Genomic DNA, 27,910 nt, shown 5'->3' with positions numbered 1-27,910 from the left:
TTATTATTATTGTTCTGGATCACTCTTGAACTTGGGAGCGCAACAATGGCATCAACCCTTGGCCACCCCTCTCCTCTGCCTGGAATGGTCCTGCCCTCATTTGCATAAGTTGTGTGCGGGTAGCTGCGTGACCAGCAGGGGAAGGTTAGAAGAGGGAGTACATGTGGACTGTATATACATGAGTAGACACTCGGACAGAGGAGTTGCGTGTGGACTGAGTCGTGCAGAAGAGATATATAATGTACTGTGCTCATCCTGTGTCTGGAACAGGCAACAACAACAACTCATTGATGTACTGCTACAACATGAAATCAGTGAGTAACATTTCTTTATATAAATATTACATTTTATAGTTTTATCCTGCAGATGTTAGATGATGATGCTCTGCTTTGATGTTTCACTTGTTTCATTTTTTTTCTGCTTTATCTGTCTGTGCACAGTGGTTTGACAACATTTGTTTTGTCTTATTAACATATGTAATTCAATTATAATAAAAGTAAGAAGTATTGCAGTTTACCTTAGTGGGATTGTTGCCCTGCACACAGCATTTGCTGGGACAGAGGATTGTTGCACAAGTGTATTTATCTGTGTGTGACTGAGTGACAGAATGAGCTGTGTTGTACTCACTGTGTTATTGTCACTGCTGTGATTATGTGATGATGCTTTCTTTCTCTTATTTAGACCAAAGTGATTCCAACACTAGCAAACTTAATGCAAGAGTTTGTTCAACTGTTTTTTATTTTTAATGTATTTATTTTTGTTGCCCAGTGACTACATTGCAGCCACCAATTGTCTTGGAGTTGGGAGTTTACACAAGAATCTAGTTTTCTAACATAATCAAGATGAAATCACACACACACACACACACACACACACACACACACACACACACACACACACACACACACACCGACATTAATGTTACAATTCTGTGAGGGGGGGGGGGGGTGGCCTACACCTATTCACTCACTCAGTGGTTTTATGTTGACAAACTCATGTTCAAATGCTCCGTTGAGATTCATGCTTCCTGTCGCTGAGCACCATGTAGTGAGGCCTTGCAGCAGAAAAGCATCTTGACATGAAGCAGATTGCTGCTATTTCTATTTGATTTAACCCTGCTATGTCGAGGCAGTTTCCTCCACCACTGCAGCCATTATCAAAGGCAGCTTTGATCTCTGTGAGACTAACCATATCCAGACATCGTGGATCACAGAGGCAGAAAATTGGTTGCATGTGGCTGGAGTTGGCCATGGTGGAGCACAGCATAGGCCGTGAATAGCAAGTTGAATTTGTGTGTGTTGCAAGTTTATCAGTGGTTTTTACATGAAAGATAACTTTTCAAATTTTCAAAATATGAACGAAAAGGAAAAAATAAAGGTTTTTTTTAATCTTATTTTAATACCCTCTTAGTTGTTGTTTTCCTTTATTTTTTTAAAAAGTCCCTTATCATTTGTGATACCATGATTGATGGCTCCCAAATCAATGCTATGCTAAAAGAGGATGCCATGGTGACGGCCTCTCTCCAGTGGGGGCCAGAGAGGGCGTGCTGGGACGGGGGTGTGACCATTATTAACGGGTCGCCTGCTATGCTGATGGTAAGGAGGACAATTGGCTTTATCCTCCACCATATGCTGCCCATGGCGGCTCAGACGGGCCCAGTGTCGGCAGGGGCTCCTCTGTTTGGCCTAGCCCGCAATCACCATGGGACTCATGCCAGCCAGGGTCATGGCTGCGAGTGTGTGTGTGTGTGTGTGTGTGTGTGCTTAAGTATGCGTGTCTTTGTGTGAGTGTGTTAGAGAGCCTGTGAGTGTGCTTGCACGAGCAAAGACTCAAGAGAGTCTTTAATAACCTGCTTTACAGAAGTTGTCGTCCGGGTAACTGACACCCCATTGATGCTGAGCAGGGAGGTTTATTTTCATTTCCTGGGGCACATCAAAGCAATCGAGGGAGGTGCAGGTGCAGCCCAGACCTCTTGGTGTGTTTGAGTGAGTGAGCATGTGTTGATGTGAAGGGTTGTGTGCATATGGACCGTGTGGAGCCAGTTTCTTACATGCAAAGGAAAAAGAAAACAAATAAACCGACGGCGTCTTTAGTTTAATGCTTTGATCTGCTTGATATTTACAGTATATTTGCTTTCCAGCAGGAGAGAGAGAGAGAGAGAGAGAGAGAGAGAGAGAGAGAGAGAGAGAGAGAGAGCATTATGGTGAGACTCACTGCTCTGTTTGGTTTCTTTCTAAGCACGAGGAGGCCTGTAATTCAATTTTATTTCGGAGGGAATTGTATCCCAGTCTCCTGAAGCCAGCCGAACCTGATCATGATTAGGGCAGGGCTTTCTCATGGTGAATGGTTGCTAAATCCGGATGAGGAGGTGCATGGATCTGCAGCTTATGGATTATCGCAATAGCTATAAGTGTGCATCAGCTCTCTGCTTTGTCTTCATAATACTGCTGCTTCAGCCGGTGCTCACACTACTCATGCGTTTGTGTCAGTGAGATCGGTCTGAGTCACATAATATATGGAATTCAAAGTAGTATTTATGTCTTTCCCGATGGTAAAATATACATGTTTGTTTTTAAGGTTTATGGGCAGCCTCCCACAAACGATGACATCAACCAGAACTTATCTTCACATCCGTCCAACAAGGCCGCCACTGGCGTGTTCGCGAGCACCTTCTTCGGTGAGCGCAAACACAATATATCGTCTGTCGACAATTTTTTGCTTGGTGAACGATTGACTCGAGCCCATCGTCTCTGTACAAGTGCTGTTTTCTTTTCAGTAAGCTCCAAAACAGTCATCAGGTATTATCATAAAGCCTTGTCCTGTGAAGATAATTGTGACCTGCTTCTCATCCAGGAGGTCTTCTGTCTTGGCCCATTTTTCTTTTCTTTCTTATTCTTCCTTAACGTCTTGCAATCAGGTCACATGTTAGCACAAAACCAACCAAAATGTATATTTACTAGAATAAATAGGAATTAAACTACATTATGCCAATGGTTCCGTAAGGCTAAAGCGGTGCTTTGCACCAAAAAACAGCCTTGTAACATGGTAATAAGGAAAATGCTACATATAGATTTGTCTCATGGTAAATTCAAAATACAGCTGAAGCTGATTTTAATAATTCGACAGGTATTTTAGTCTTTGAACAAAGTTTTAACCTGATGATGCCACTGGAAGAAAAAAGAAAGTTATTATTATTATTTGAGCAATGATATAAAAACTAGAGTTAAAATTACATTACAAGAGTTACATCCTGTATTTGATAACCTTTATTTAAAGGGTCAGTGTGACAGAATTAGTGACATGTAATGGTGAGACAGCAGATTGGAACAAATGACGGAATCCTCTGCTTACAACTCTCTTTCCCAAGTGTGTAAAAAAAAAAAAAAAACTATGGTGGCCTTCAGATTCCAGAAAGGAAGTTGTTCTTCTTTGTTTGCATAGTAAGCTTCCGCTTCCACGTGCAAGTGCATATAAAAGACTTATTCTCAGTCTATTTTCATTTTAAAGCATACAAACAAAATGTTACATACTGGACCTTTAAGAGCTCTATGATTTTTAGTAGGGTCAAACATTGAATCAATCAATTGCAAATACACTTTACTGTCAGTGGTAAACGTTCGCTTTAATTCAAGTCAAACTTAGTGATGGGATTCAATTGTTTCTATAGAGACTTCCTGTCGAGCTGCATGGCAGCGTTGGCTGCTTTAGATGCTGTTCCTGTGCAGGCTATAACATATCGTTATTCTTTTTTAGAGGGAATGAGCAATTCGCCTGACATCTGGAATGCTGTAAATGGGCTGAACCAGCAGGGCTATGAAGGTGCACTGGGAGCAGCCACAATCCACCAAACACAACCGGGGAGCTACAGCATCCTGCAACCGCCGCACAGTCACCTGGTGAGATTTACATTCAAGAGCCTGGATGTTGACGGCACGGTGTGTTTTTTAGGTCTCCTGTGTATTTAACCGTGGCCTTTGCTTTACTGCTCAGGACTACGCTTCACACGCGGCGATGGCTCCTGATATGAACAGGCCTCTCCCACCCATGTCCACTTTCCACCGCAACTGTACGACGCCGCGCACTCCATCTGTCAACGCCTCAGAGAATTCAACAGGTGAGGAAACGGAGAAACTAACCTCCGCCGTTTGTTTCGGCTCAGATTTCCCGAGACGTCTTTGTTCTTATGTTTTACGACGGCTGTTTTTATCCTCTCAGGGAGAGAGGGAAATGTATCAGGAGGGTCACAGACAGGCGCTACCTTGGGCAAAGCTCTGGCCTCTGTAAGTATCCTCCATCTCAATCCCATTAGACCAACACATCTATGTCTTATTATGTTCCGACAGTCAGAGCGGCACATAAACCCGTGCCCCTGGAGTCTCAGTGGTATAATGCAAAAAGGAAATAGTTGTTCCTCCCTGCCAGCGACAGACAAGTGCATATTAACGAAGGGCTACTTTTGTGCTGCTGGATTTTTTTTATTGGCTGGTGACTAGTAAAATGACCAGAATTGATGAGTTTAGCTCAGGTTACGAGCCTGCTCCAAAGGCTGCGGCAGCAGCTGTAAAACCTTACGCAGAAATGACAAGTTGTGCTTTTAAAATGATGCATGCCCTGCTCTCACCCCTCCCCCAATCTCTCTCTCTCTCCCTGTCTATGGACAGATTTATTCTCCTGATCACACCAGCAGCAGCTTCCCCTCCAGCTCATCTACGCCGGTGAGGACTCCATCTCCACTGCCAAACTCAGCTGAACCTGCAGGTAAACTGGAGTAGTAGATGTAGCCCAAGGAGCCACACACAGAGGGAAATGTGATTTATTTTAATATTTTTTTGGATATCTTCATTTTTCTGTTTTGGTTGTTTTCTTCCCTCCAGGCACGAACATGTGGCCCCGGAGTTCAGTACAGGCGTCCGTCTCACCGCACTACGAGTCTTCTCTCATATCAATGGTAAAAAACCCCGAAATTTCACATCAAAACAATCCAACAAGTACAGCATATTTAAACCTAAATACATATATCAGCATGCTTACATACTGTACACTGTTGGGCCATAATGCCTATATCATTTAAAACTTTTGAAACACAGACCACGTTCTCCTTGTGTGTGTGTGTGTGTGTGTGTGGGGGGGGGGTTCCTCCAGGTTCTCTATTTGTTTCCACAGTCCAAAAAACATACAGCGGTTAAATCGGACACTCTAAATTAACCGTAGTTATGAGTGTCTTTCTTTGTTGACCGTGTGATGGACTGGCGACCTGTCCAGGATGTTGCCCGCCTTTATTAGCTCCAGTGCCACTGTGACCCTCATGTGGATCATAAAGTGGTAGAAGATGAATGAAAAATAGGAATTAGATGACTAATTTCATTAGTTAACCAATATACTTAAATCTTTCTCCCTAAGGTTTCTACCCTTTTTCCCTTTTACAAGGGTTTTTTTTTCCCTGGTAGTTTTTCCTTACCCTGGTCGAAGGTCTAAGGACAGAGGATGTTACCAACCCTGTGAAGTCCCGTGAGACAAACTATGTTTTGTAAACTGTGGGCTATATAAATAAAGATTGATTGATTGATTGATTGACTTAAATACCAATTACTAAAATATGTGTCAATATTAGTTAAAGATATATATGTAACATCTCATATATCTCAATATCCAAACTTGATGTGACTAATATTCTATATATTTTTTTAGGACAAACTATTTCTGTCACTCTTTAAACGCATAGAAATCCTTAATACTATTCAAGACAACAGACTTTTAATGACATCATCCACTTTACTGTCTCTGCTATAGCATCCAGGTCAAACCCTTATGAAACATCAGAGTGAGGAAGGAAATATTCAGTACTGCTACTTAGCCAGCGTGTTGTCTATTTTTTATTTTTTTATTTTGTACATTTGCCACTAAATGATCACGACTACTCAGCGCCATTTGCTGCACATTCTGCAGCTGAAGCTCTCTTTGTGTTGCAATCAGGGAGAGCAAAACAAGACAACAATTCCCATGAACCCACGCTGCTTCCTGACCTCATCGAACTAGGGCTTTTGTTGTTGTTTTGATTGAGAGACCCCTAGTGGCAGAAATGACATGCCACGTGTTTAAAAATTTAAAATTGGGTTTAAAGACTGAGGATGGTATCTCAAGTCAAAATAGTGTCTTTAAAATAACACGACTTCCCGGGTTTCGAGCCCCAGTCGGAAAACAAAGGCCTTTCTGCATGGAGTTTGCATGTTCTCCCCGTGTGTGCATGGGTTTTCTCCGGGTTCTCCGGGTTCTCCGGCTTCCTCCCACAGTCCAAAAACATGCAATAAGGGGATTAGGTGAATTGGACACTCTAAATTGACTGTAGGCATGTGTCCCTGCGATGGACTGGCAAACTGTCCAGGGTGTAGTCCGCCTATTGCCCAATGTCAGCTGAGATAGGCACAGCACCCCTATTTTGACCCACTGGTGGAGGATAAAGCGGTAGATAATGGATGGATGCAACATAACATGACTTGCAGCTAAGAAACGGAGTTTGTTGCAGAGCTACAGTTAAAACAAAACACCCCTGCCTTTTATTGTCTGCAGTCTCAGGTGGAGGACCGTCTGGACAGACTTGACGATGTGATCCACGTCCTGAGGAACCACGCCGTCGGCCCCACAGCCACTCTGCCCGCCGACATCCACGGCCTGCTGAACCAGGCCCACCACAGCCACCAGCAAGGCCCTGCCAACACTCTGCAGCTCACCTGTCACACTCCAGCCATGGTTAACAAACATTACTTTGAAATGTTGTGCGTGTGTGTGAGGACAGTATGACAGTATGCATGCTGGTTGGGGATTTGTTGGGAATTTTCCGGTGGCTATATTTGCATGTTTTCTTCATTTAAAAGGTTTGTTGAAATAGGAAACAGAGCACAATGGGAGAGCACTGTGATGTGTCACCCTTGTATGGAGAGTGTACAGTGTGATTCCGTGTGGGGTGATGGGGTGATGGGGGGGGGGGGGGGGGGGTGCTAACATCACACACTCCATTTTTTCATGTTTCCCTTTCAGCAAACCAAGGGGATTTTATCGCAGCTGGAGTGGAAGTATACGGAGTGGAAAGGGGTTTTTAGTCTAATCCGTTGGGGGAGAGGGGGGAGGGGTTTTTAAATTCTCTCACTTTTTATTTATTTATTTATTTATTTATTTTATAAACAATGCGTCCAGGTTAAGGGGGGGGGGGGAATAATTCCTGAAAAGAATTAGTGGTATGTTTAGGGACTATATGTAGTTTAAAGGGAAGGATTAAAAGTGTCTGAGATTAAATTAATTCTGCGGAGCAAGAGATCTGCGTCGGAAATGAGAGGGCAGATGTTGATGTTGTGAGTTATTCATCATTGATTGGATCTAAGAGTTGTATAGTGTGTGTGTGTGTGTGTGTGTGTGTGTGTGTGTGTGTGACTCACTGTCTTAAAGAAACGGTTTAAGGCACCACGTACGCTCAATGTAGACAGTTTTAATGTGCTCTGTTCTCTCAGTGCCAATACTGTTCTGATCTGATTCATTCTTTGTGTGTCATAAAGGTTGATGCTGTCAATATGAACAGCAACCACTCAGCCTTCCAGGGCCGCACACAGAACGGCCACCCGTACCCAGCCAGACAGAGGGTCACACTTGAGCCTATGCAAGGCGAGTTAATTCTCTGCGCCCGTCCCCGTACTCACACATATCCACACTTCTCAACCTTTGATCTGTGAGGACTTCTTGTTCATTTGTGTGATATCCATCCACAGGAGGTCTGGGGATTCAGGGTCATCTGGAGCTGAAGATGGAGAGCAGAGAGAGGGAAGAGATGATGCACACCAACCACAGTCACAGCTCCGACAGCCAGAGATCCGACGACGAGAGCGAACTCAAAGCGCAAGACGACAACAGCGCAAGGGATAGGTAACGCAAAAAAAACCTTTAAAAGAATGAAATATCTGTTGTGTGAAGCCTGCTGCAGAGAAGAAAAAAGCATCTAGTATTAATTGTGCTGATTATGCAGAGTCAGGCCTCTCTGGTGACATTTATGGTGTGGATAAGAGTATATTTTATTCTATTTGGGGCAAAAAATAAATACAATAGAAAACAAAAAATATATAGGATGTAATGACACAGCAGGTTTCAAAGTAAAAGTCTCCACTCAAAGCAAAGGCGAGTATTAGTGCCGTCTTGCTGTTCAGTTTCACTAATTTTAAAGGCTGTCAGACCCCCTTCTGTGAAGGACAGCTGTGTCCAGGCCAGCCCATTTAGCTCTGCCTCATATTTCTTCTTCATGTCAGTGGAGGTTGCAGTAAATTAAGGGATGAAAAAGGAGGGAAAAGAGCAGCTGTTGGGACGTACAGTTAACGGTAAACACAGATTTACATTACACGTTTGTGTGGTGGTTTTTAACGACACTTATCGCCCCATAATTTGGCATCACTGCCTTCTTCTGGTTTAATCATCCAGACGTTACTTCCTCTCTTTTCTTTCTGTCTCTTGTCTTTGCACACCTTGTAGTTTGTATTTGGTGTTTTACAGCAGTTGGCATTTACATAATGTTGCACTACAGCATCCTTCTCTTATCTCCTTTACTTATCTTTCACAATAATATGCATTTATAACAAATAAATACAAATAATAAATAATACAAATAATAGCCAATTTTGTAAAGCGCTTTGGGTGTCTAGAAAAGCGCTCTAGAAATGTAATGAATAATTATAATAATAATTTACCATTGTCCGAATCAAGTTTTCAATCCACTTTTATTCATTTTGACAAGAGTTACTGCTTATAATTATCTCCGTTACTGATGACAGTAAGTGAAAATGTTAAGTTAAAATAGCTCAACCAACAGTTTTTAAACACAAAGATCAAAGATCGAAAATGCAGATTAGGTTTCTGATGTTTGATGAATCAACTCAAAGTCAACGTTATGTCTGTAGTGCATTTAAAAATAACCAGTGTTGACCAAAGTGCTTTCAGGTCTCAGTCAACCAATTTAATATACTTAATTGTACCAACAGGGGATTTCCGTCTAAATAAAACAGAATAAAAAGACAAATGTTGCACCTGTAGTAAAAAATGAGTATTGTGCCAGGCCTAAAAATCATAAAAAAGTAAAAGAGTAGATTAGATTAGACTTTATTGATCCCACTATGGGGAAATTCACATGTTAAAACAGCTAAGGGACAAAGAATAAAATAGAACACAGTATATTAAAGAAATAGAACACAATATAGTAATACATAAGAACACAGTGGTAGTGCAAAGTATAAAATAAGATGTGAGGGGTTAAATAAGTCATTGGAAGTCATTCAGATTTAAAAGCAAACTGTTCAGACCTCACAGATTAGACTGTATGTCCTGATTTCCCTGAGGTTACTTCAGGACAAACCTCGTCATGACATCAGCTCTGATGTCTGAGTGCATGCTTTCTTTTTATTTAGATCTCTAATCGAGATGTAGAATACGAGAATGACCTGCAGCTACAATTGTTTTTTCTTTGTTTGGTTTTTAATGAAACCTACAGATATAATAATAATAAAATGGTCATGACATGTGACACAAATTGCCTTTTTTCTTTTGGCTAAAATGTAAATATTAACTTGAAAGATGTTTTTTTTTTTTAAAACAAAGTCACATAGATTATTTATTGATTTATAAAGATTTGCTTGATTACATGAGCTCGCTGCCAATGTGAGCCTCTTACACAGAACAAACGAGACAATCTCATGTTGACAGTCACATGGTGTTGGCTCAGTGACCAGCAGAGGGCAGAGAAATCCACAGTGTTACTCCAACTCACACTTCCAAGTCACATTCTCCTGGTTTCAGCTGAAAGCCTATAGACAGGGCTCCTCTTTCCAAAATGATATAAATATAATTTTAAAATGATTTATATATTAATGGGTGTATTGTGTATTTTTTCTTCTTTCCAGCGCCCATGAAGATGAGGACCTGAGTCCAGAGCAGAAGGCCGAGCGTGAGCGCGAGAGGAGGATGGCCAACAACGCCCGAGAGCGCTTGCGCGTGCGCGACATCAACGAGGCGTTCAAGGAGCTCGGGCACATGTGTCAGCTGCACCTGAAGAGCGAGAAGCCGCAGACCAAACTGCTGGTGCTGCACCAGGCCGTGTCGGTGATCCTCAGTCTGGAGCAACAAGTCAGAGGTCAGTGTTGTCACCACTGGAGAGGCAGCTGTGTGTCCTTACACGCAAAGAGATACCACTTTGTCTTTTTGTTAAGTCCAAGTTTCCCTTAGACCAGGGGTCTGCAACCTGCGGCTCTAGAGCCACATGTGGCTCTAGAGCCACTCTGCAGTGGCTCCTCGTAGCTTTAGAGATCAAGGCGACAAATAAAAGTGTTTTAATATCTTGTGCAACATCCAATGTCGACGTAAAATGCAATATTCAGTACACGTTTGGATGCGTCCTGTCCATCTTTGGATCCACATACCGTTTTTCTTGAGCAGGAACAACATACAATACAAATATTTGCTTCATTTATTTCAAAGTGGGTTCATTTTAATTTCTTTAATTTGCCACAAACAATGAAACAATGGAAGAACCAGGTCTACGGGGTCTAGAGGTTGGGTATAAACTGATGTTGTAGTTCTTAAATGTCATATATGAAAGAGACTATTACTATTGTATATAGTTTGTCTGTATAAAAACCTTTATATGTGTTATTATCTTCATCTTGTGGGTTTTTTTGTGGCTCCAAATGAATTTTTGGGTGGAGAGACGACAAAAATGTCTCTTTTCATCCTAAAGGTTGCAGACCCCTGCCTTAGACCAAAATATGCAGAGTATGTTCAGGTGATTGAAAAGTGCTTGAAACTATTATCGTAGCTGTACTTCCTCTCACAACAAATAGTAATGAAAATTTAATTGAATTGAATTGAATGACTTTATTCCTCCCCCGGGGGGGAAACACACATTTACAACAGCTCAATTAAGGCGACAAGAGGTGCAGAAATGTGCAAAGGGCATAATAAGTAAGAAGATAGACAACGTAAAGATAAGAGTAAAAATAGGGTAAAAAAATAAAATACAATATGGTAAACAAATCACACTCTAAATATAAGTAAGACTCTAATAAATTAAAATACAGTAAGGTAAAAATATGCTCTAATATAAGTAAAAAGAAGTAAAATGTAAGATAGAGTAAGAAATAGAATAAAATAAAATACAATATGCTCTAATATAAGTAAAAAGAAGTAAAATGTAAGATAAGAGTAAAAAATAGAATAAAAATAAAATACAATATGGTAAAAAAAAAAAAACTTAAATTAAATTACACACTCTAATGTAGGGTAAGTAATTCAGTAGAGATATGAATAAAAATAAGACAAGAGTGCACAATATCCAAGTAGTACACACAGTGTAGAAAGGAACTAAACCGAGATGTGCACTCAGTACAGAAGAGAAATCCTGAATAAAGAAACTGAATTTGAATTTTACACCATAAGCAGAGGTAAGTATGTAAATGGACGGACATTTAAAACGAGGAGTTGTAAGTTGTAATATGACATTTTTTTGTACTTCTACTATTACAGAGTGCAATTTTGGTTGCTTATAGCATAACACCATCTCTTTTATGTGATTTAAAAAAAGTGAAATTATCATTTGTAGTATTTAAATGTACTTTATTCACACCTGTGAGGGGTTGATAAAGCTTGAAAATTGCACATTAACGCGCTTGAATTTGACCTCAACGATACAGATTGCAGGATTTAGCAACATCTGAAAGTCAAGTTGCATGTTGCTCTCTCCTCACCCAGTTTGTAAATTGAAAACACGGTGGCCCAGCATGGCGTCTGCAGTGAAGAAGACTTATTCATGAAACACACACACACAAAAAAAGACATCACTATAATTATTTAAACTCCATTTCTGCCAGAGGTGTATTAACCTCAATTATGTGTCTGTGTGAGTGATGGAAATGAATAATATTCCTGTTAAACCAGAAACACAGTCAAGTTCTAACGCATTTGTATTTATTTATTTTTTTTGTTGATTCCCGGCAGAGAGGAACCTGAACCCTAAGGCAGCGTGTCTGCGGAGGAGAGAGGAAGAGAAAGCCTCTGCCGTCATGACGGATCCACAATCAATGCATCTGGCTTTTCATCCCAGTCTGACTGACCCGGGAAACCCGATGGGTCATCTTTGAGCGTCTGACATTATCTACATCACCAGGTAGTTAACATAATCTTATTAGCAGTTGCATCTATACCATTAGCCTTTCACTTTTATAGTCCAGTCCAGGAGTGTATTAGTGATTCAGACATTTATTCGTTTTACAAATCTAACGTTTGTCTGCTATGGCCCCTTTTTTAATACTGCGTAGTACAATCTCGTGATTTCTCATTTAAATGACCTTTTTAATGCTCTCCCTCTGAACTTGTCCTGTAGAATTCATATTTGGTTTTCACTTGTCAGTCTTTGATGCCACTGTGTGTGTTTTTTTAATTTCCAGATGTTGACTGAAGAGCATCCTGGGAACAATCCAAGTGTTTCCTCTGAATTCTGAAGTGAAGCGAGCTCGACTCGACTCTGATTGTCACGCGTGATGCAGTTGAACAATCATCTCCTCGCTCCCCAAACGGACTTCTAACTTTGTGCCTAAACTTAAACTCGTAAACAGACAAATGCATTGTAAGCTGCAGATGTTTTTTTGTTTTTTTTGTACATATTTTTGTATATTTATTATTGATTATCCTTTACGTTATTATCATTACAAACCCAGAAATGACATTCGGTGTCATCTGCAGGTTTCATTTGTGCAGGGCCAGACATATTTCTGTCTCACTTTTACAGCGTATCACTATTTACAACATAGCATTTGTGATTTCCACTGAGCTCAGAGGATCCATGTTACCACACGTGTGTGTGTGTGTGTGTGTGTGTGTGTGTCAAAATGACAGATTTCAGCCGTCCTGTGGTGTGTGTGAGTGTGTGTGTGTGTGTGAGTATTGCAGGAGTTTGACCATTCTGTGAATGAACAGATCTCCGAGAATGTTCCTAACTGTGTGGGCGTCATCTGTTGTTTCTATATTTGTTATAAATCCATGTTACAGCACTGTTTAACACAATGACACAATATCTTTTCTTCCGGGTGTAATTTTTTTGCTCTTCAGATGTAGTCGAAGCTCTTTGCATGTTTGGGTTTTTTTAAATAGAACTTCTTCTTTTTTTTCTAAGTTATGTAACTTATCTTTTATACAGATATTGTGAATTTATCCGTGTCACTCTTTACTGTTTTCATTCTAATTTGACACACATTTGTTAGACGTAGCCACATTTCATGCCCTGAGCAATACAGTATTACTGAATAAATGTCTTGTTTGCATATCACGTTGCTAAATAATAATCATGAATCATCTGAAATACAAATATTGTAACATGTACAGTGTGTGCAGTTTAAAGTAGCCTGCAGGCATGTGTCAAAATAATAATGTAGCAATAAATGTTTCCTTTTTAAAATAGCTCATGTGGGTTTTTACGTGCTCCTACACACTCACACAGTTCTTTCTTACCAATACAGATACAAATGATTTATTCTAGGTTTTATTATTAGGCAAAGTTACACTTATTTTATGCCCTATGTTTTAGTACCTTTGCACCTTACAGTTTAAAAGTCTATGTTCATTAAATGAAAATGAACACATTTCCAAAAGAGACGACCTGCATTAGTGAAAAGAAACAATAGAAACGTTATGGTTAAATACTGATACACAGAGCAGTGAACTTTGGTTTGCTGCATATTATAGGATCAAAATCACTGAGAAAGACAACATCCAATTTTTTATATCGATTATCAGCAATGTCTATTGCCTGTTTAAATCACTAGGTGGCGTTATAACTTCCCTTCACACCTATTTTTTTATTTTATTTTTTTAAATAACATTATTTAATCAGCTCGAATAGGCATCATCTAAATAACAAAAAGAACAATGAGCACCATGTTTTTTATATTAATATTAATATTAATATTACTAATACTACTGTGTTGTTTTGTTTTTATTGTATGCGCTTCCGACACTTTTATTGTGAAAACCGGAAATGGGTTAAATCGCGCAGGGCCAGTTTAGTGCATGCACCGTAAAGTTGAGAATACGTGCGCACTCACATTGCAGGGGCGGTTGATTTGACCACGGAAATACGATGGACGGTTGACTTCACCGCAGTCGGTCACTGAGCGGACACACGGCGGGTAAGTTTCACCTCATATCGACTTTCTTTATAATCACATTATCCTGAAAACAGAGAATCACGTCATTGCTCCTGTAACAGTCAGCGAAGCGTAGCTTTGTTTTAGACTAATGTTCTCTGCGCTGAGTTTAGAGGAATATTTTCTCATTTGTATCCACTTCATCTCTTCTGTTCCATCTAACACATCCTGCTTCACTTGTATTCGTTCACAATCGTTCATTTACCTTTTCCTTATTGACCAGTTTGTGAGTATAATACAGTGCGAAGTCGATGAAGAAGCTGAAACTACTTAAAAAAACAAGTAAACTCGCAGCCATTCACAAGTAGAAATAATTGTCTAATTTTTCCACCCTTTTTTGTGGGAATCTGTAAAGTTATTAATGTTTGATAAATGATTTGTTTTAGTTGTTATGACTCCAGGGTTGCCAGGTTGTATTAAATGTAATAGTGTGTGGTTGGTAAATCAATTCACTTGACGGGATTTTTCTGATGAAGTTTAATTGTCTGCTGGAATGAAGTGGAAGTGACAAGTTGAACATGGACTTTTCCACAAACTGGAAACTCCCCATTTTTTAATGGATAATTTCCATCTCATCTATGTTTTTGTTTTTATTACAAAAGAAAACAACATAAAAACCGAACAGATGTGAGCTATTATTTATGACTGAGGGGTGGATGAGCCTATATGATAATAATCATAATCAGTATTGGTCCAATACTAGTCAAAATAATTAGACAAAATCAATACAATCCAATACTATTCCAAAATCGTATATATCACACACTTCACTATCCACAGACTGTAAAAATACAAAACATAATTTTAGTATTTGAGTTATTTCTTATTCATGGGGAAACAATATTTGTCACAGTTGGATAATTTTGTCTTTGAAATAGTGTGAAATGGCACAAATGTGTTCTTAACAGCTCCATAGTTCAAAAGGTCGACAATTCAAGGTTCTGTATCAGACTGATATACTGATATCGAGTTTGTGAAACCACATTATCGGACATGAAAATGTGGTTATTATTATTATTTCGTATTAAGACATACAATGGCCTCCCAAATTGAATGGAATACACTTTTATAATGTTAGAGCTAATGAAAAAACTGCATTTCATGTCCTTTCTCGTGTCCTTCATGTCACAGAGTGGCAGTTTTAATTTTGTGGTATGAACATACAATAACAAGTTTGTACAACCTGGCGACTCTTACTATTGATTTACAACATAACTGATATAGTGTATTAGTAAATTATTATATTATATATATATATAAGTATTGATAAAGTAATGTTTCCATTATAACATGCATATTTTTTTGTATGTAATAATAATAATTTAATTCTTCTGTTCGTAAACATACAGTAAAAGAGCTGCCATGTGTGCTGCTCCACAAGTATCCATGTCGTGGACTGTGCTTTTGATAAGATAAGGTTTTGTCTGCAGCACAAGACCTTCACTGTTCTAGTCTCTCAGCCTCACAGTCACATTATTTGTTGACATTTTCCCTCATGTGTTATACCAATGACGCGGGTGACAACACCTTGGAGACCTCGTCCAGCGGTGGACGTCATGCAGTTGGCTCGGCTTTGACCGCACAATAGTACACAGTCCTTAGGACACTGAAGGAGCTGTTTTCATTGCACAGCAATATCAGGCTGCCGTCAGTGTGTCTTTATTGTGTCTCTGTGTCGGACGAGTGCAGCTGTGTGACGAGCTCCCTGGTTGTGAGTCATTATGCTCCTCTATGGCTCTAACCCCCGCTCCAGTGTTTGGTAAACAGATCCAACCTCATGCGTTCATCAGTTTTCATTTTACCTTCCCATGCAGGGTTAGTCTCCTCCAGTGAAGTTTTCTTTTTTTTTACTGGTAAATTACACTAGCGTTCAAAAGTTTGGGGTCACTTAGAAATGTCCTTATTTTTTAAGAAAAATCACTTTTTTTTCAATGAATATAACATTAAATAAACACTCTATACATTGTTAATGTGGTAAACGACTATTCTAGCTGCAAACGGTTTTTAATGGAATATGTACATATGTAGAGGCCCATTTCCAGTGTTCTAATGGTACATTGTGTTTGCTAATCGTGTTAGAAGACTATTGGATGATTAGAAAACCCTTGAAAACCCTTGTGCAATGATGTTAGCGCAGCTGAAAACAGTTTTGCTGGTTCTTTGACGACAGGACCATTGACCATATTTTCTATTCATTTTGCAACTCTTTTGATGAATAAAAGTGTGACTTTAAATTGAAAACGCAAACAAATTGTATAGGTGACCCCAAACTTTTGAACGGTAGAGTATAAGCTGTTAATTAACAAGGATTCAACTCTAGGAGTTGTCAGGTTGTCCATCTTTTGGGGATGGATGGATGGTGTGGGTGCTCTTGACTGGCAAAGACAGTGAAAACAGGCAACCTCAAAAATTACTTCAAACTCATCGATGTACTTTTTTTTTAAAAACTACACAGGTAAAGACGTAAAAAAACAACACAGAAGTGAGATATCATGTAAAGTTACCTTGAGGTTTATTGCAACAGTTTTGAGTCTGGCAGCAATAGCTGAATATTGTCTGTTCGTGTCACATTTCTTAATTTAATAGACCACTGTATGCATTGATTTTCAGTTGACCTTCCCGTGCAGGATTTGTCTTCATCGGTGCAGTTTTCTTTTAACAAGTTGTGTGTTTTTCTTTCGATAGTTCATCTCACTATCTGGTGGAGTCAGGATGGACTCTCGCAGACTCAGTGGCTCTCCAGACATCATGATGCAGAGAAGCTACATGCAGCAACACAGTCCCAGAGGAAGCCAGGAGAACATGTTTGGCGTGAGGGTGCAGGTTCAAGGAATCAAAGGTCAACCCTACGTAGTTTTGAACAGCTCTGGCCAGGAGAACCACAGGGATATCTCTGTTATCACTCACCAGACCGGGTACAACCCAGGCACGGTGAGGAGGTCTGTGGATGAGAGACATTCTCCAGCTGAGACACAGAGAGCTGCAGGCTCCTCTGGGTTTCATTATCAGAAACACCCAGAGCTTCTAAGACCTTATGACCCTGACATTAATGACCTCAACCTCGTCATTCCGCCGCAAACAGCCGCAGTGTCTCGACCAGGACTTTTGCCTGAGACGACCCCAACCGTTATCATGACCAAACCCAGGATCCCTCTGCCGGCTGAGGGTCCAGGAGAAGAGCGAGTTGAAGCGGCCCGGAGCAAAACACTCCCCGCTGTTGGACGCGTCCCTGCGAGGTCCCCAAACTCGGTGGAAACAGACTCCATCATATCTGTGGGAAGGCTAATAAGTCAGTTCAACAGCAGCCAGCAGAGGGGAAGGGGCGGCCGGAGGAACAGGCTGGACCTGGAGCAGTGTCGAAGGTCACGGAGCGTGGACAGCAGTCGTACCTCAGACTCCTCCTCGTCCTCCCCTTCCTCCAGTAGACCCTCGTCTCTGAAGAGCGTCAGGGGGGAGACTCCAGGTGGGATGTATCTGTCTGGGTCAGCCGGGGCTCGGATCCAGAGCAGAGAGAGTTCTTTGACGAGCCAAACGAAGGAGAACAAGCCCAGCACAGTGCTCAAAGTACACAATGGAAAAGTGCTTCATAAAGAGAAACTATGTAGCGTCCAGACTGACGAATGCGATGATAGAGACGCACAGGTAATGAGATCTGTTCAGGAGCACGCTTGGCTTTGTAAATGTTTTATTTATTCGCTGAAATATCCCTTAACCAGGTCACTCCTGATCTTCTGAAAGGACAGCAAGAACTCTCAGTTGACTCAAATGAGGACACAGCGAAGCAGATGCTCTTCACTTATCTCAAGGACGGGTGAGTCCTCCTCCACATTCAGCTGTCTCAGTTGAGCTAATGTTTCAATATTTTGCGAAAAAATAGAGATTTATGTTCTTGCTGACAGATTGGAACATTGATGTCATTTTATTTTTGCACAGTCAATGTGAAGCTGCTTAGCCTAGCAATAATTGTGCATAGCCCAAAGGCAGCTTTGTTTACATGTCACATCCTTAAAGCACACGTCTTCCCACAGTTCAGGTTGCCAGTTAATGTGAAAGTTTGTCTCGATGTGTCAGCTCTGCGATAGCCTGGGGGACATGTCCAGAGTGTCCCCTGCCTCTCACTCTGTGACTCCACCTCTCCTACTACCCTCAGGCGATAGGAATTAAAACAAAACACTAGAAATTATGTAACCAGTGACCATTAATGAGGTATGGAGTACAAGTTGTGCTCATATACTGGACACCATTTGGCCCAGGTGGCAGTAAGATCCAACTAATAAGCTTTAGAGGTCAGAGTAGCTGCTTCCCTGTATCCAGTCGACATGAAGAACATTAAGCATATTTACAAAAACTCTTTTGAAAACAACTTAAAATTGTAGCGTGTAACTTTTAAACATAAACAAAACTCAGATCAAACATCCCAATCAGTTTCACATGATCCTCTGCTTAGATGGTGTGTGATCACCTGGCAACATTACTGCACACAGAATGTACTTTGTTTTATGTAAAAACAGATGCTACTAAAGTAAGACAGCTGCAACCAGGTGGGAGTATGACTTAAAACATGAAGAAGTGTCCAGGAAAAGTTTGAAAAATCAATTTCACCCGTTTAAAATTCTGGTCGTTTAGAAGTTTGATGGGATAAAGATTTCTTACCATCGCCAGGGCCCTGCGCTGCTGCTGTATGCACACGAATGCTCCCCTCACTCAACAAAAAATCACTTAAACTGAGGCACTGTAGCTTTATAAATGAGTTTACATTTCCACTTTGAGCTGAGGGCTCAGGGGTGTGCGGTGCAGTCAGATAAGCGTGCGCTGATCCAGCTGTGTGTGCTCAGAGACACAGCAGTCAGGAATGCAGAGCAGGAACTTGTTTCCACTGATAAATAACTAATAAGATCCACCAGGGCCCGTTTTTTAAAGAATGTGCCGAATCTGAGCTATTGTACCAACTGTGCCGAAAACGGATCAATAAAAAAACCTAGACACGTGTTGTCAAACATACCGAACGTGGAACAAATACTCGCTGAGCCTGGACATGATGAGATGTATTTATCTATTTATTTTATGAATTATCACATTATTACACTATTACGATATTATTATGACGATTCGCGCTTCGCAGGACGACAGATGACGACTCCACCACTGAGAAGAAAGTCGACCTGCTGTTCGAAAGGATCACCAAGCTCAAGTGGAGGACTGCTAAGAATGTGGAGGAGGAGGAGAAGGTGAGCGCTGGGATGATACGTTTGCCAGTGTTGGTATTTTTGCTCATCATGATTTTGTCTTAACATCCTGTGCCGAACCCTTTGATGTAGAATTACGCCGCTGAGGCGAAGCAGTTGCAGCAGAAACAGACCGTGCTGGAGAAGGAAGTGTCCGACTTAAAGGAAAGACTGGAAACAGAAATGAAGGTGAAGTGTAGTCCCATCCTGCTGACTCACCTCCGCACCACTCGCTTCCTGTTCCTGTGACTGATATCAGACCTTCTCTGTTGTTGTGTCATGCAGAACGAAAAGACTCTGGCCAAGGCATGCGAGAAGGCCAGGACGGAGAAAACGAAACTCCAGGAGGAGCTGATCAAAAGTCAGACAGAGCTCAGCGAGCTCAGAGACAGACAGGTTGATACTGAGGCACAACTTCAGTCTACGAAAAAGGAGTAAGTTTGACCTCCTCGTGGTTCAGGAAAGTAGCAGTTGTAGAGTTCATTCAATCCAATCCAACCCAACTTTATTTATAAAGCCCTTTAAAAACAGCAACAGCTGAAACAAAGTGCTGTACATGAAATATAAAAACATAAGACCTAATAGACCTAAGATCAAACAGTAAAACATATAATAAAACAATAAAATACTGTGTATGAAAGTATGAAAACACAAATAATTCATGCAAAAAACTATTTAAAAAAAAGATCATCTCATACTGGGTTGAAAGCCAACGAGTATCTGATCAGCTGAACCTCAGAGACCTCAGCAGGAATGTAAGGATGAAGCAGCTCAGAGAGGTAAGGCGGGGCAAGACCATTTAAGGATTTAAAAACGAATGAAATCATTTTAAAATTAACTCTAAAGTGAACGGGCAGCCAGTGGAGTGAGAGGCTTATGTGTTCCCTTGTGTCCTCTGGTCTGACTGAATCCAAAATAAAGTGCTTTTATCCAGGCAAGATTTAATTAAGGCATGTATTTCTGTCTCAAAGTGCTGTTCAGAAAGGATAGAGTTCACCTTTGCCAACCCAGATGTGTGACTGTAGGCTGAAAGGGATACTTCACTGATTTGCATGTGGCGTTGTATTGCTAGAATAGCAGTAGTATATTTTTTTTGAAGTGCTTCCCTCCCTCAGTTTTTCACTGAGTTGTAAAAAAAAATCTATTTACCCCTTTTCCAAATTTTCCCTACTGTGAGTCAAATGATGCGAAACCACACGGTGCCAAAGGGCCCAGGTTTAACAGGAAGGGGTCCAACACTGGGTCCAGACTATCACTTCTGTCTTCTGCCTTTTCATTAAAATGTAAAATGTTGAGGGACATCCAAGCTTTAATCTCGTCAAGACACTCAAGAAGTGAATGAATAGATCAGGCATCCTTCAGCTTATTCAGACAACTCACGGAATAACCACACTCTTCAGCTCAATGTACAAAGACTCTGAGGTCATTCAAGTTTATTTTAATGTGTGTTCTGATAAAGACCGTTATAGTCAGTTATTTTCGTTATCTAGCCACATACAGCACTGTTCTGCCACTTTAAAGCAGGATAAACCATGTTTTTCCTCATATGTTGCCAGACTGAGTCAAATGAAGGCAGAGAGAGAAAGATACAGGATGGAGATGAAAGACCTTCAGCAGCAGCTCTCCGAGATGCACGACGAGCTGGACCAAGCCAAACACGTCGAGGTGGTAAATACAGAGAAAGAAGTTCTCCTGAAGGTAAAGGACATCAGGTGTAGCAGAGGTGCTCCCACAAATCAACGGCAGCTGGAAATCCTCTTCATTTTGTGCCGTTGCATTTGTGTCAGGAAATGGTACAGATGCGCACAGACTTCCAGGAGATGCTGCAGGTGAAGGAGGAGCAGGAGGAGGTGCTGCACAGCCAGACAGAAGAGCTCAACTCCCTAAAGGGGGCACTTAAAGAAGAGGTGGAAGCTCATGACAAATACCTGGCCGCCCTGAAGGATGACTATGAACAGGAACTTGATAAGCTGTTCGGGGATTTAGAGCTGACTAAAAAGGTAACAGGGAAGGAATGCACTTGTTTGGATTAGTCTTGTGTTTCCAAATTGATTTCACTGCTCCCAATTTTCTCAAACCTGCCCTTTAGAGCAACGCTGTCGTGTGTCAAGAGAGGGTTGATGCGGAGGAGGAGAAAGGTGTAGCTAAGGTGCAGCTGAAGGAGCTGAGCCAAGAGCGAGACCAGCTGAGAGGGAAGGTGCAAGAGCTCAACAAGAGAGTGGATCAGCTGAGCCAGGCGATCCAGGAGGGAAGAACCACGGAGAAACTGCTGGAGCAGAGAGCGAAGCAGCTGGAGGTGAGAGGAGGAGGTGTGGGTGTGGAAAAGAGGAGTGTTTTTGTGAGTCGAAGTATGTCGTTATTGCTGATGTTCTTGTCCGGTTCCTCAGAGGGAAAAGCAGCAGGTGGAGGAAATGCTTAAGGATGTGAGAAGGACTGAGGAGGAGATGTGTCTGTCCAACCAATCGCTGCTCACTCGGTTGGAGGATGTGCAGGTAAGGCCATGTCACTGCAGAAATCTGGTCAATGATCTATGATGCATAACAATCTGCATCTCTACATCTCTCCATCCATGTTTCCTGTTCTTAAGCACAACTAACAAAGAGATACCGCTTGGTTAAGCTTGTAGCTCATATCATGAAATGTATTTTTTGTCCATGATCTTAAACTCCCAGAGTTTTCCCCTCGTCTCTATGTTCTCCTTTGACAGAGTAAGTTGACCAAACTCAATCACGAGCACAGGGACCTGAAGGAGAAGCTCAAGGAGGAGAGGAAACAAAGAGAGGAGCTGTGGAAGACAAAAACTGAGCTGGAAGACGAGAGGAGGCTGCAGGACCGTGCTGTAGAGCAACTGCAGAGAAAGGTGAGAGGTGGCCCAAAGAGCCCATGTTTGTCCAAGAGACAAACATGATCCAAAAATATGTTATCTTGACCCTGAAGCTCGTCGTCTTCCATCCCCTTTTTCATATGAAAGGCACTCAAAGTACACTACCGTTCAAAAGTTTGGGGACACTTAGAAATGTCCTTATTTTTGAAGGAAAAGCACTTTTTTTTTCTCAATCAATATAACATTAAATGAATCAGAAACACACTCTATACATTGTTAATGTGGTAAACGACTATTTTAGCTGCAAACGTCTAGTTTTTAATGGAATATGTACATAGGTGTATAGAGGCACATTTCCAGTGTTCTAATGGTACATTGTGTTTGCTAATCGTGTTAGAAGACTATTGGATGATTAGAAAACCCTTGTGCAATGATGTTAGCACAGCTGAAAACAGTTTTACTGGTTCTTTATTCATTATTTCTAATCTTGTCAATGTCTTGACTATATTTTCTATTCATTTTGCAACTCTTTTGATGAGTTTTAATGGAAAACACACAAAAAAGTGCAAGGTGAGCCCATACTTTTGCACAGTAGTGTATCTCACTGAGGAAGCTCCTTGTTTATCCGTGTGCTCAGATGAACAGCATCATGGAAGAGTGCGAGGCGTCCACCGACGTACTGCAGAACCAGGTCGACGAGGCCAAAGAGAGGAACCAGAGGGAGTTGGCCGAGCTGCGGAGGCAGCTGCAGGAAAAGGGAGCAGAGCTGGAGAAATTTCGACAGGCGGCCAAAAAACTGCAGGAAGAGGTGTGGCACTCAGGCTTCGCTCAGATATTTCAGTTTGTAGGTTCCACTATAGCTGGTCATCAAAATAAAAGCTGAATCAAAGACAAGGCCGAAAAGGAGTTATGACCTCTTTGTTTCATACGTTTTTGTGCTATGAAGATCCTCTGGGATTGACTTAACGCTTTATGTGTTTTCTTAACAATGTCCACTAAACATGCCTTGCCTTATCTCATAGCACGTGTTTACTCAGTGATCTCTGTCCTGTCCCGTGCTCAGCTCCTTCCTCTGGAGGAGGATCTGCAGCGGTGTCGCAGGGAGCAGCAGGACGCTCAGCTGCGAGTCCAGCAGCTGGAGCAGAAGGTGAGGGAGCTGGAGGCGAAGAACGCGGCCACGGTGGACGACAGAGACCGACAGGTCAAACTCATGGAGGTAAATTGTCCCGGGAACTTCCACTCAGGGAACCTGGGAAAAAGTGGTCAGAATGTAAAGAATAGTCTCATCGTTCATTGACGCAGCACAACATGTCAAAAAGACATCATTTCCATCAACATCAGTGAGAATAAATGTGATACATTTTCTCTTAGCGGGAATCAAAAGTATAAAAACGTCCATAATGGTTCTCTTCCTGATTCACGATTAAACCATTAAACCATTTAATAAATAGTGTATAAGACATATTGAAGTTGAAATAAGTGTGTTTATTAAACCATAACATTTACTGGAGTTATATGTGTATAAATACCATTAATGATACTCTGTTTTCACTCTCACTGCAGCACACAGTCAAATATGCCTTATCAGCGTGAAGTGTTTATCTGTTCAGGTGCCAGTATTTGCACTCACTTGTTCCTGTGAAGTGTAAGGACACTGTAATGAGCCCTGGCAACAACAATCTCACAGCTCAGCACTGTTTGTCTTCACTGATGACAAAACATTGCTGTGTGACTCCGGCGAGCTCGCTGTTGACACTGCGTATCAGCCGATGAAGCCCATGTTTACTGTGTAAAGTTATCAGACCTGTCTGGGTGTTTGTTCTCAGGGATCTCATCCGGTCTGTCGTTCGCCCTCTTCGAAGGGTCAAAAACGCTCACATCTGCGCAGAAATGTTTTAATGATTCGTTATTATCTTTGCGTTATTCCTTTTCCTTTTACTTTTCTTTGACTTTTGTGTTCTCCTCTCAGGGACGAATCGGCCGCCTCGCCGAAGATCTCAATGATGAGCGAGGCAGTGCAGACCGTCTGATGGAAAGATTGGACAAAACCAAAGAGCAGGCAGGTTCACTCCCTCCCTTTTTCTACTCGCTAACATTAATAACAAGCATTCAGTGACAGAGTATGTGCATGTGGTGTGAACACCCAGCCCTCCGTCTGTTTTTATCATAAACAGATGTAGAGTACTCAGATTTCCCCCTTTGACCCCGAAAGCTGCCGATTGGTGCGTTCAGACGCGCTCGTTGAACGAGTTTTGTTTTTATTCCTTCACTCACTTTGTCACTGCCCTAAAATATGACGACAATCTCCTCTGACTTCATGTACGGTTCTTCAACCGATTCCCGGCCGTAAAGATCCTCAGTGTGTCTGTAAAGTGGGCCGTCATTAACAGGGAGAATGGTGCTGCAGACTAATTAATACAAGACACTGCTTTTGGTGCAGAGTGAAGACAAATAAGAGCTAACTATTATGAGCAGCTATTCACACTCCACCCTCCACTGGGCCTCTGGATGTTATTAGAGAGAGGAACTAGCCTTCAGATCTGATGTGGTCGCTCAGAACAGACAGCACTTCCTCTTGGATTAGGAAGTTAAGCTGGAAACTTTTTCATTTGTCCTGAGAAAACTTCCCCCCCCGTGCTTTGTAATAATGTCTTATGGTCTTATTTTGAATTCAATGGGATTATATACATATGTATATGTGCACAGTATGTGTATGTTCTGCCCTTGTTGACTGACCAAACATTCACTTTGCTTCATGTTTAATGTTATGACTGAAACTGTTCCTGTGTTGTGTGTGTGTGTGTGTGTGTGACAGGTGGACCTGATGAGGAACGAGCTGATGCAGGAGCGATCGGTCAGACAGGACCTGGAGTGTGACAAGACGAGTCTGGAGAGACAGGTACTGACCTCTGACGCCATGACACTTCCCCCAACCCGAGACACATTTGTAGCACTAATTCCACTAAATGCCGAAGATCGTCCTCAATCAGCGACTCCATATACAGCTCTAATTTTGATTAACTTTGACATTTATTTTATTTATTTCATATTTGCTGGTTCTAGCCTTTAAACATTGTATTATTCTAAGCAGTTTAGTCTTGTAGCATGTCCTCTGGAATATACCAGATTTACCCATGACAAAATAAATCTCTGTTATCTTGATAACTAGTCAACGTTCCATGTGACAACTGAGAAACTCGATCCCTTTTTGACCGTGAGCGTGTGTGTAAAATTGGTCAATATACCCTGTTTTATGACTTTTTATTTCTATTAAATGGTTAAAGCCTTGGTAGGCAAGATCTTTTGTTGTACCGATCAATACTTTAGATTTATGAATAATAATTTAGTAAATCAAGTGATCTGGGAGAACTCTGTTTTTTCGCGGTGGGTGACTGTGGCCCGAGACTTTGACCAATCACAGTGCAGTTTAGAGAGAGAAAGCCCTGCTAATGGCTTTTCTACTCAGCAGCAGCACACACACATATCTTAGGTGGTCACTATTCCAGCATTTGGCAAAAACTGTCTATGCTGCAAAACAACCTAAAAAAAATGAAAGTAAGTCAGAGTAACTTCAGAGCTGGAGAAACTGCCTCATGTATGAAATGTGGGCGTCGGTCCGTGCTCTGGTGGGAGGGGCTTAGCACAGAGGACAGGGTGCATTATTACTACAATATTTTACAATCTGTTCATCGGAAAATAAATCTTCCATTTTTCTTGTTATCTCCCCCTCACTACTTTTAGTTGTAAAACTTGGAGACACATACTCAACACATTACTTTGCACATTGTTTCTTTTTTTTCTTATATGTACATATCAGATACTTATAATAAGTCATTGTATATAACAGATGTCTATTTTTGTTTTGCATTCCCTACTTCCCTTAGTGTCTGTTATTTTATTACTTATTTATCTATTTCTTTTTACTTTTAACTCGACATTTGTGTGGACAGCAAGAAAGAATTTTATTGCACAGAGAAATGTGTTTTCTTATCAGATCGGTCATAACATTTATGTATATTGAAATCATTTCATTTCAACATGTCGTACCATCTGCTTCTCCAAACCTATGCCTCACACATAATCTGTTATTATCACAGTGTTGGCATGAAAATGTACAGTATGTGCAAACTTATTTAAATATATCCTCTCAGGTTCAGTTAAACCCAAAATCCGTTGTATTGATCCTCAAGCCAAACAAATGGGTTCCATGCAATTGTTTCGAAAAATTGTGGAAAACCTTTTATGTGTGACATTAGCACCACCTGTAGGTCAGAGGAGTAATGTCACACGATGGTCGGGTCCAATCTCCACAAGTGTACCTTATTTACAACATCGTTCACTTTACTTGTCTTTGTCAGAATAAAGACCTGAAGAGCAGAGTGACTCATTTGGAAGGATCACAGAGGACCAACCAGGACTCGCTGGTCTCCAAACTGAACAGTCGCATCCAGGAACTGGAGGAGAAGCTGCAAGGAGAAGAACAGTCAGTGGTCAAATTTTGACAGATATAAATACATTTGAGTCTGTGTTTACTAGTTGGAGCACGAGAAGACACATTGGATAATAGATCCATCAGACACTTGATGCTCCTATCACTTTCCCTGTGGTCAGAGTGAAAGGACGTCTGCTCCAAATACTATTGCTAGGTGTTGAATTACAGGACGCTGCAGCGGTGACGTGATCTCTCGGTGCTTTTTCCCCTCCTCGTCAGGGAAAACAACAGCCTCCAGCAGGCGAACCGCAAGCTGGAGCGCAAAGTGAAGGAGATGAAGATGCAGGGGGACGAGGAGCACGTCAACCTGCAGAGCCAGAGAGACCAGGTAAAGATAAACACCTGTGTACAACTGTAAAGAAGGAGAAACAAGTCAGCAGACGTGACTCCCGACTGAACGTCTCACTTTGGTGAACTCTGCAGCTGACTCAGAGGCTGAAGATGGCAAAGAGGCAGATGGATGAGGCAGAGGAGGAGATCGAGCGTCTGGAGCACAGTAAGAAGAAGCTGCAGAGAGAACTGGACGAACAGATCGAAGCCAACGAGCAGCTTCATGGCCAACTGAGCACAATGCGGAACGATATGAGGTGAAGCACTCGGCCGCCGACCGTCCATGTTTGATAGAGCTGCATTAAAACCGTGTTTAACGTCGTTGTTTTTTCTTCGCATTTACAGGCGTAAGAAGAAATCCCCTACTCTCATTAAGGTTGTGGAGGACGATTTGAACGACGTGGACGATTTTGGCTCCGACTGACTGACTGATTTTTATAATTCTGCATATTAACAACTCAGGTGTGATTCTACCATGTTTTCCTTGCCAGGGCTAAAACCACAACATCTACTCAACAACTGATTCTTGACAAACTCTGACTTATTTCACTCAAACTATGTTTTTATTTTGTGTGAGTTAATATAATGCAAACTTGTGCATAAATGTATTAAAAATGCTTTATCAACAGTCAGTCATGTTTATATACTTCTAGAAACTCTTGAAATACAAACACAGTCCTCCACCAGGGCTGCAGAGTTTCCTACAGTGTCAGTACACTTATGTATCTGGTGAAAAAGAAAGAACCTTGGGACATCACCAGAAAATTTCTATTACTTTTTTAGTGATACTGTCAAAAGCCAAAAACATGTATTTTTA

General features: G+C 41.3%; 2 protein-coding genes across 2 annotated transcripts; both read left to right on the top strand.

Moving 5' to 3' along the window:
- Positions 1-239: 239 nt before the first annotated feature.
- On the top strand, positions 240-12,161 carry LOC310931283 (transcription factor 12-like; the record flags this gene model as incomplete). Its single annotated transcript, XM_083894407.1, has 12 exons — positions 240-314; positions 2,578-2,677; positions 3,754-3,896; positions 3,991-4,114; positions 4,216-4,280; positions 4,662-4,758; positions 4,875-4,948; positions 6,568-6,747; positions 7,548-7,680; positions 7,758-7,911; positions 9,930-10,159; positions 12,019-12,161. The coding sequence occupies 12 exons, from the start codon at positions 240-242 to the stop codon at positions 12,159-12,161; spliced, it is 1,518 nt and encodes a 505-aa protein (XP_083750533.1).
- Positions 12,162-16,934: 4,773 nt separating this feature from the next.
- On the top strand, positions 16,935-27,604 carry LOC310930542 (cingulin-like protein 1; the record flags this gene model as incomplete). The annotated part of the gene is made up of 18 exons (XM_083893568.1): positions 16,935-17,864; positions 17,939-18,033; positions 19,345-19,450; positions 19,541-19,636; positions 19,733-19,881; positions 21,004-21,145; positions 21,235-21,447; positions 21,537-21,743; positions 21,835-21,939; positions 22,155-22,307; positions 22,909-23,079; positions 23,335-23,487; positions 24,241-24,330; positions 25,087-25,170; positions 26,630-26,754; positions 26,983-27,091; positions 27,187-27,350; positions 27,439-27,604. 18 exons carry the CDS (start codon positions 16,935-16,937, stop codon positions 27,515-27,517), a joined length of 3,171 nt encoding a protein of 1,056 aa, XP_083749694.1. The 3' UTR covers positions 27,518-27,604.
- Positions 27,605-27,910: the final 306 nt, after the last annotated feature.

Source organism: Microchirus variegatus (genome assembly GCF_963457635.1).
Source record: "Microchirus variegatus genome assembly, chromosome: 8".
In the NCBI taxonomy this organism is placed as follows: Eukaryota; Metazoa; Chordata; class Actinopteri; order Pleuronectiformes; family Soleidae; genus Microchirus; species Microchirus variegatus.
Note: the sequence above shows the minus strand (reverse complement) of the source record. Positions and strands in the feature narration are given on the sequence as shown.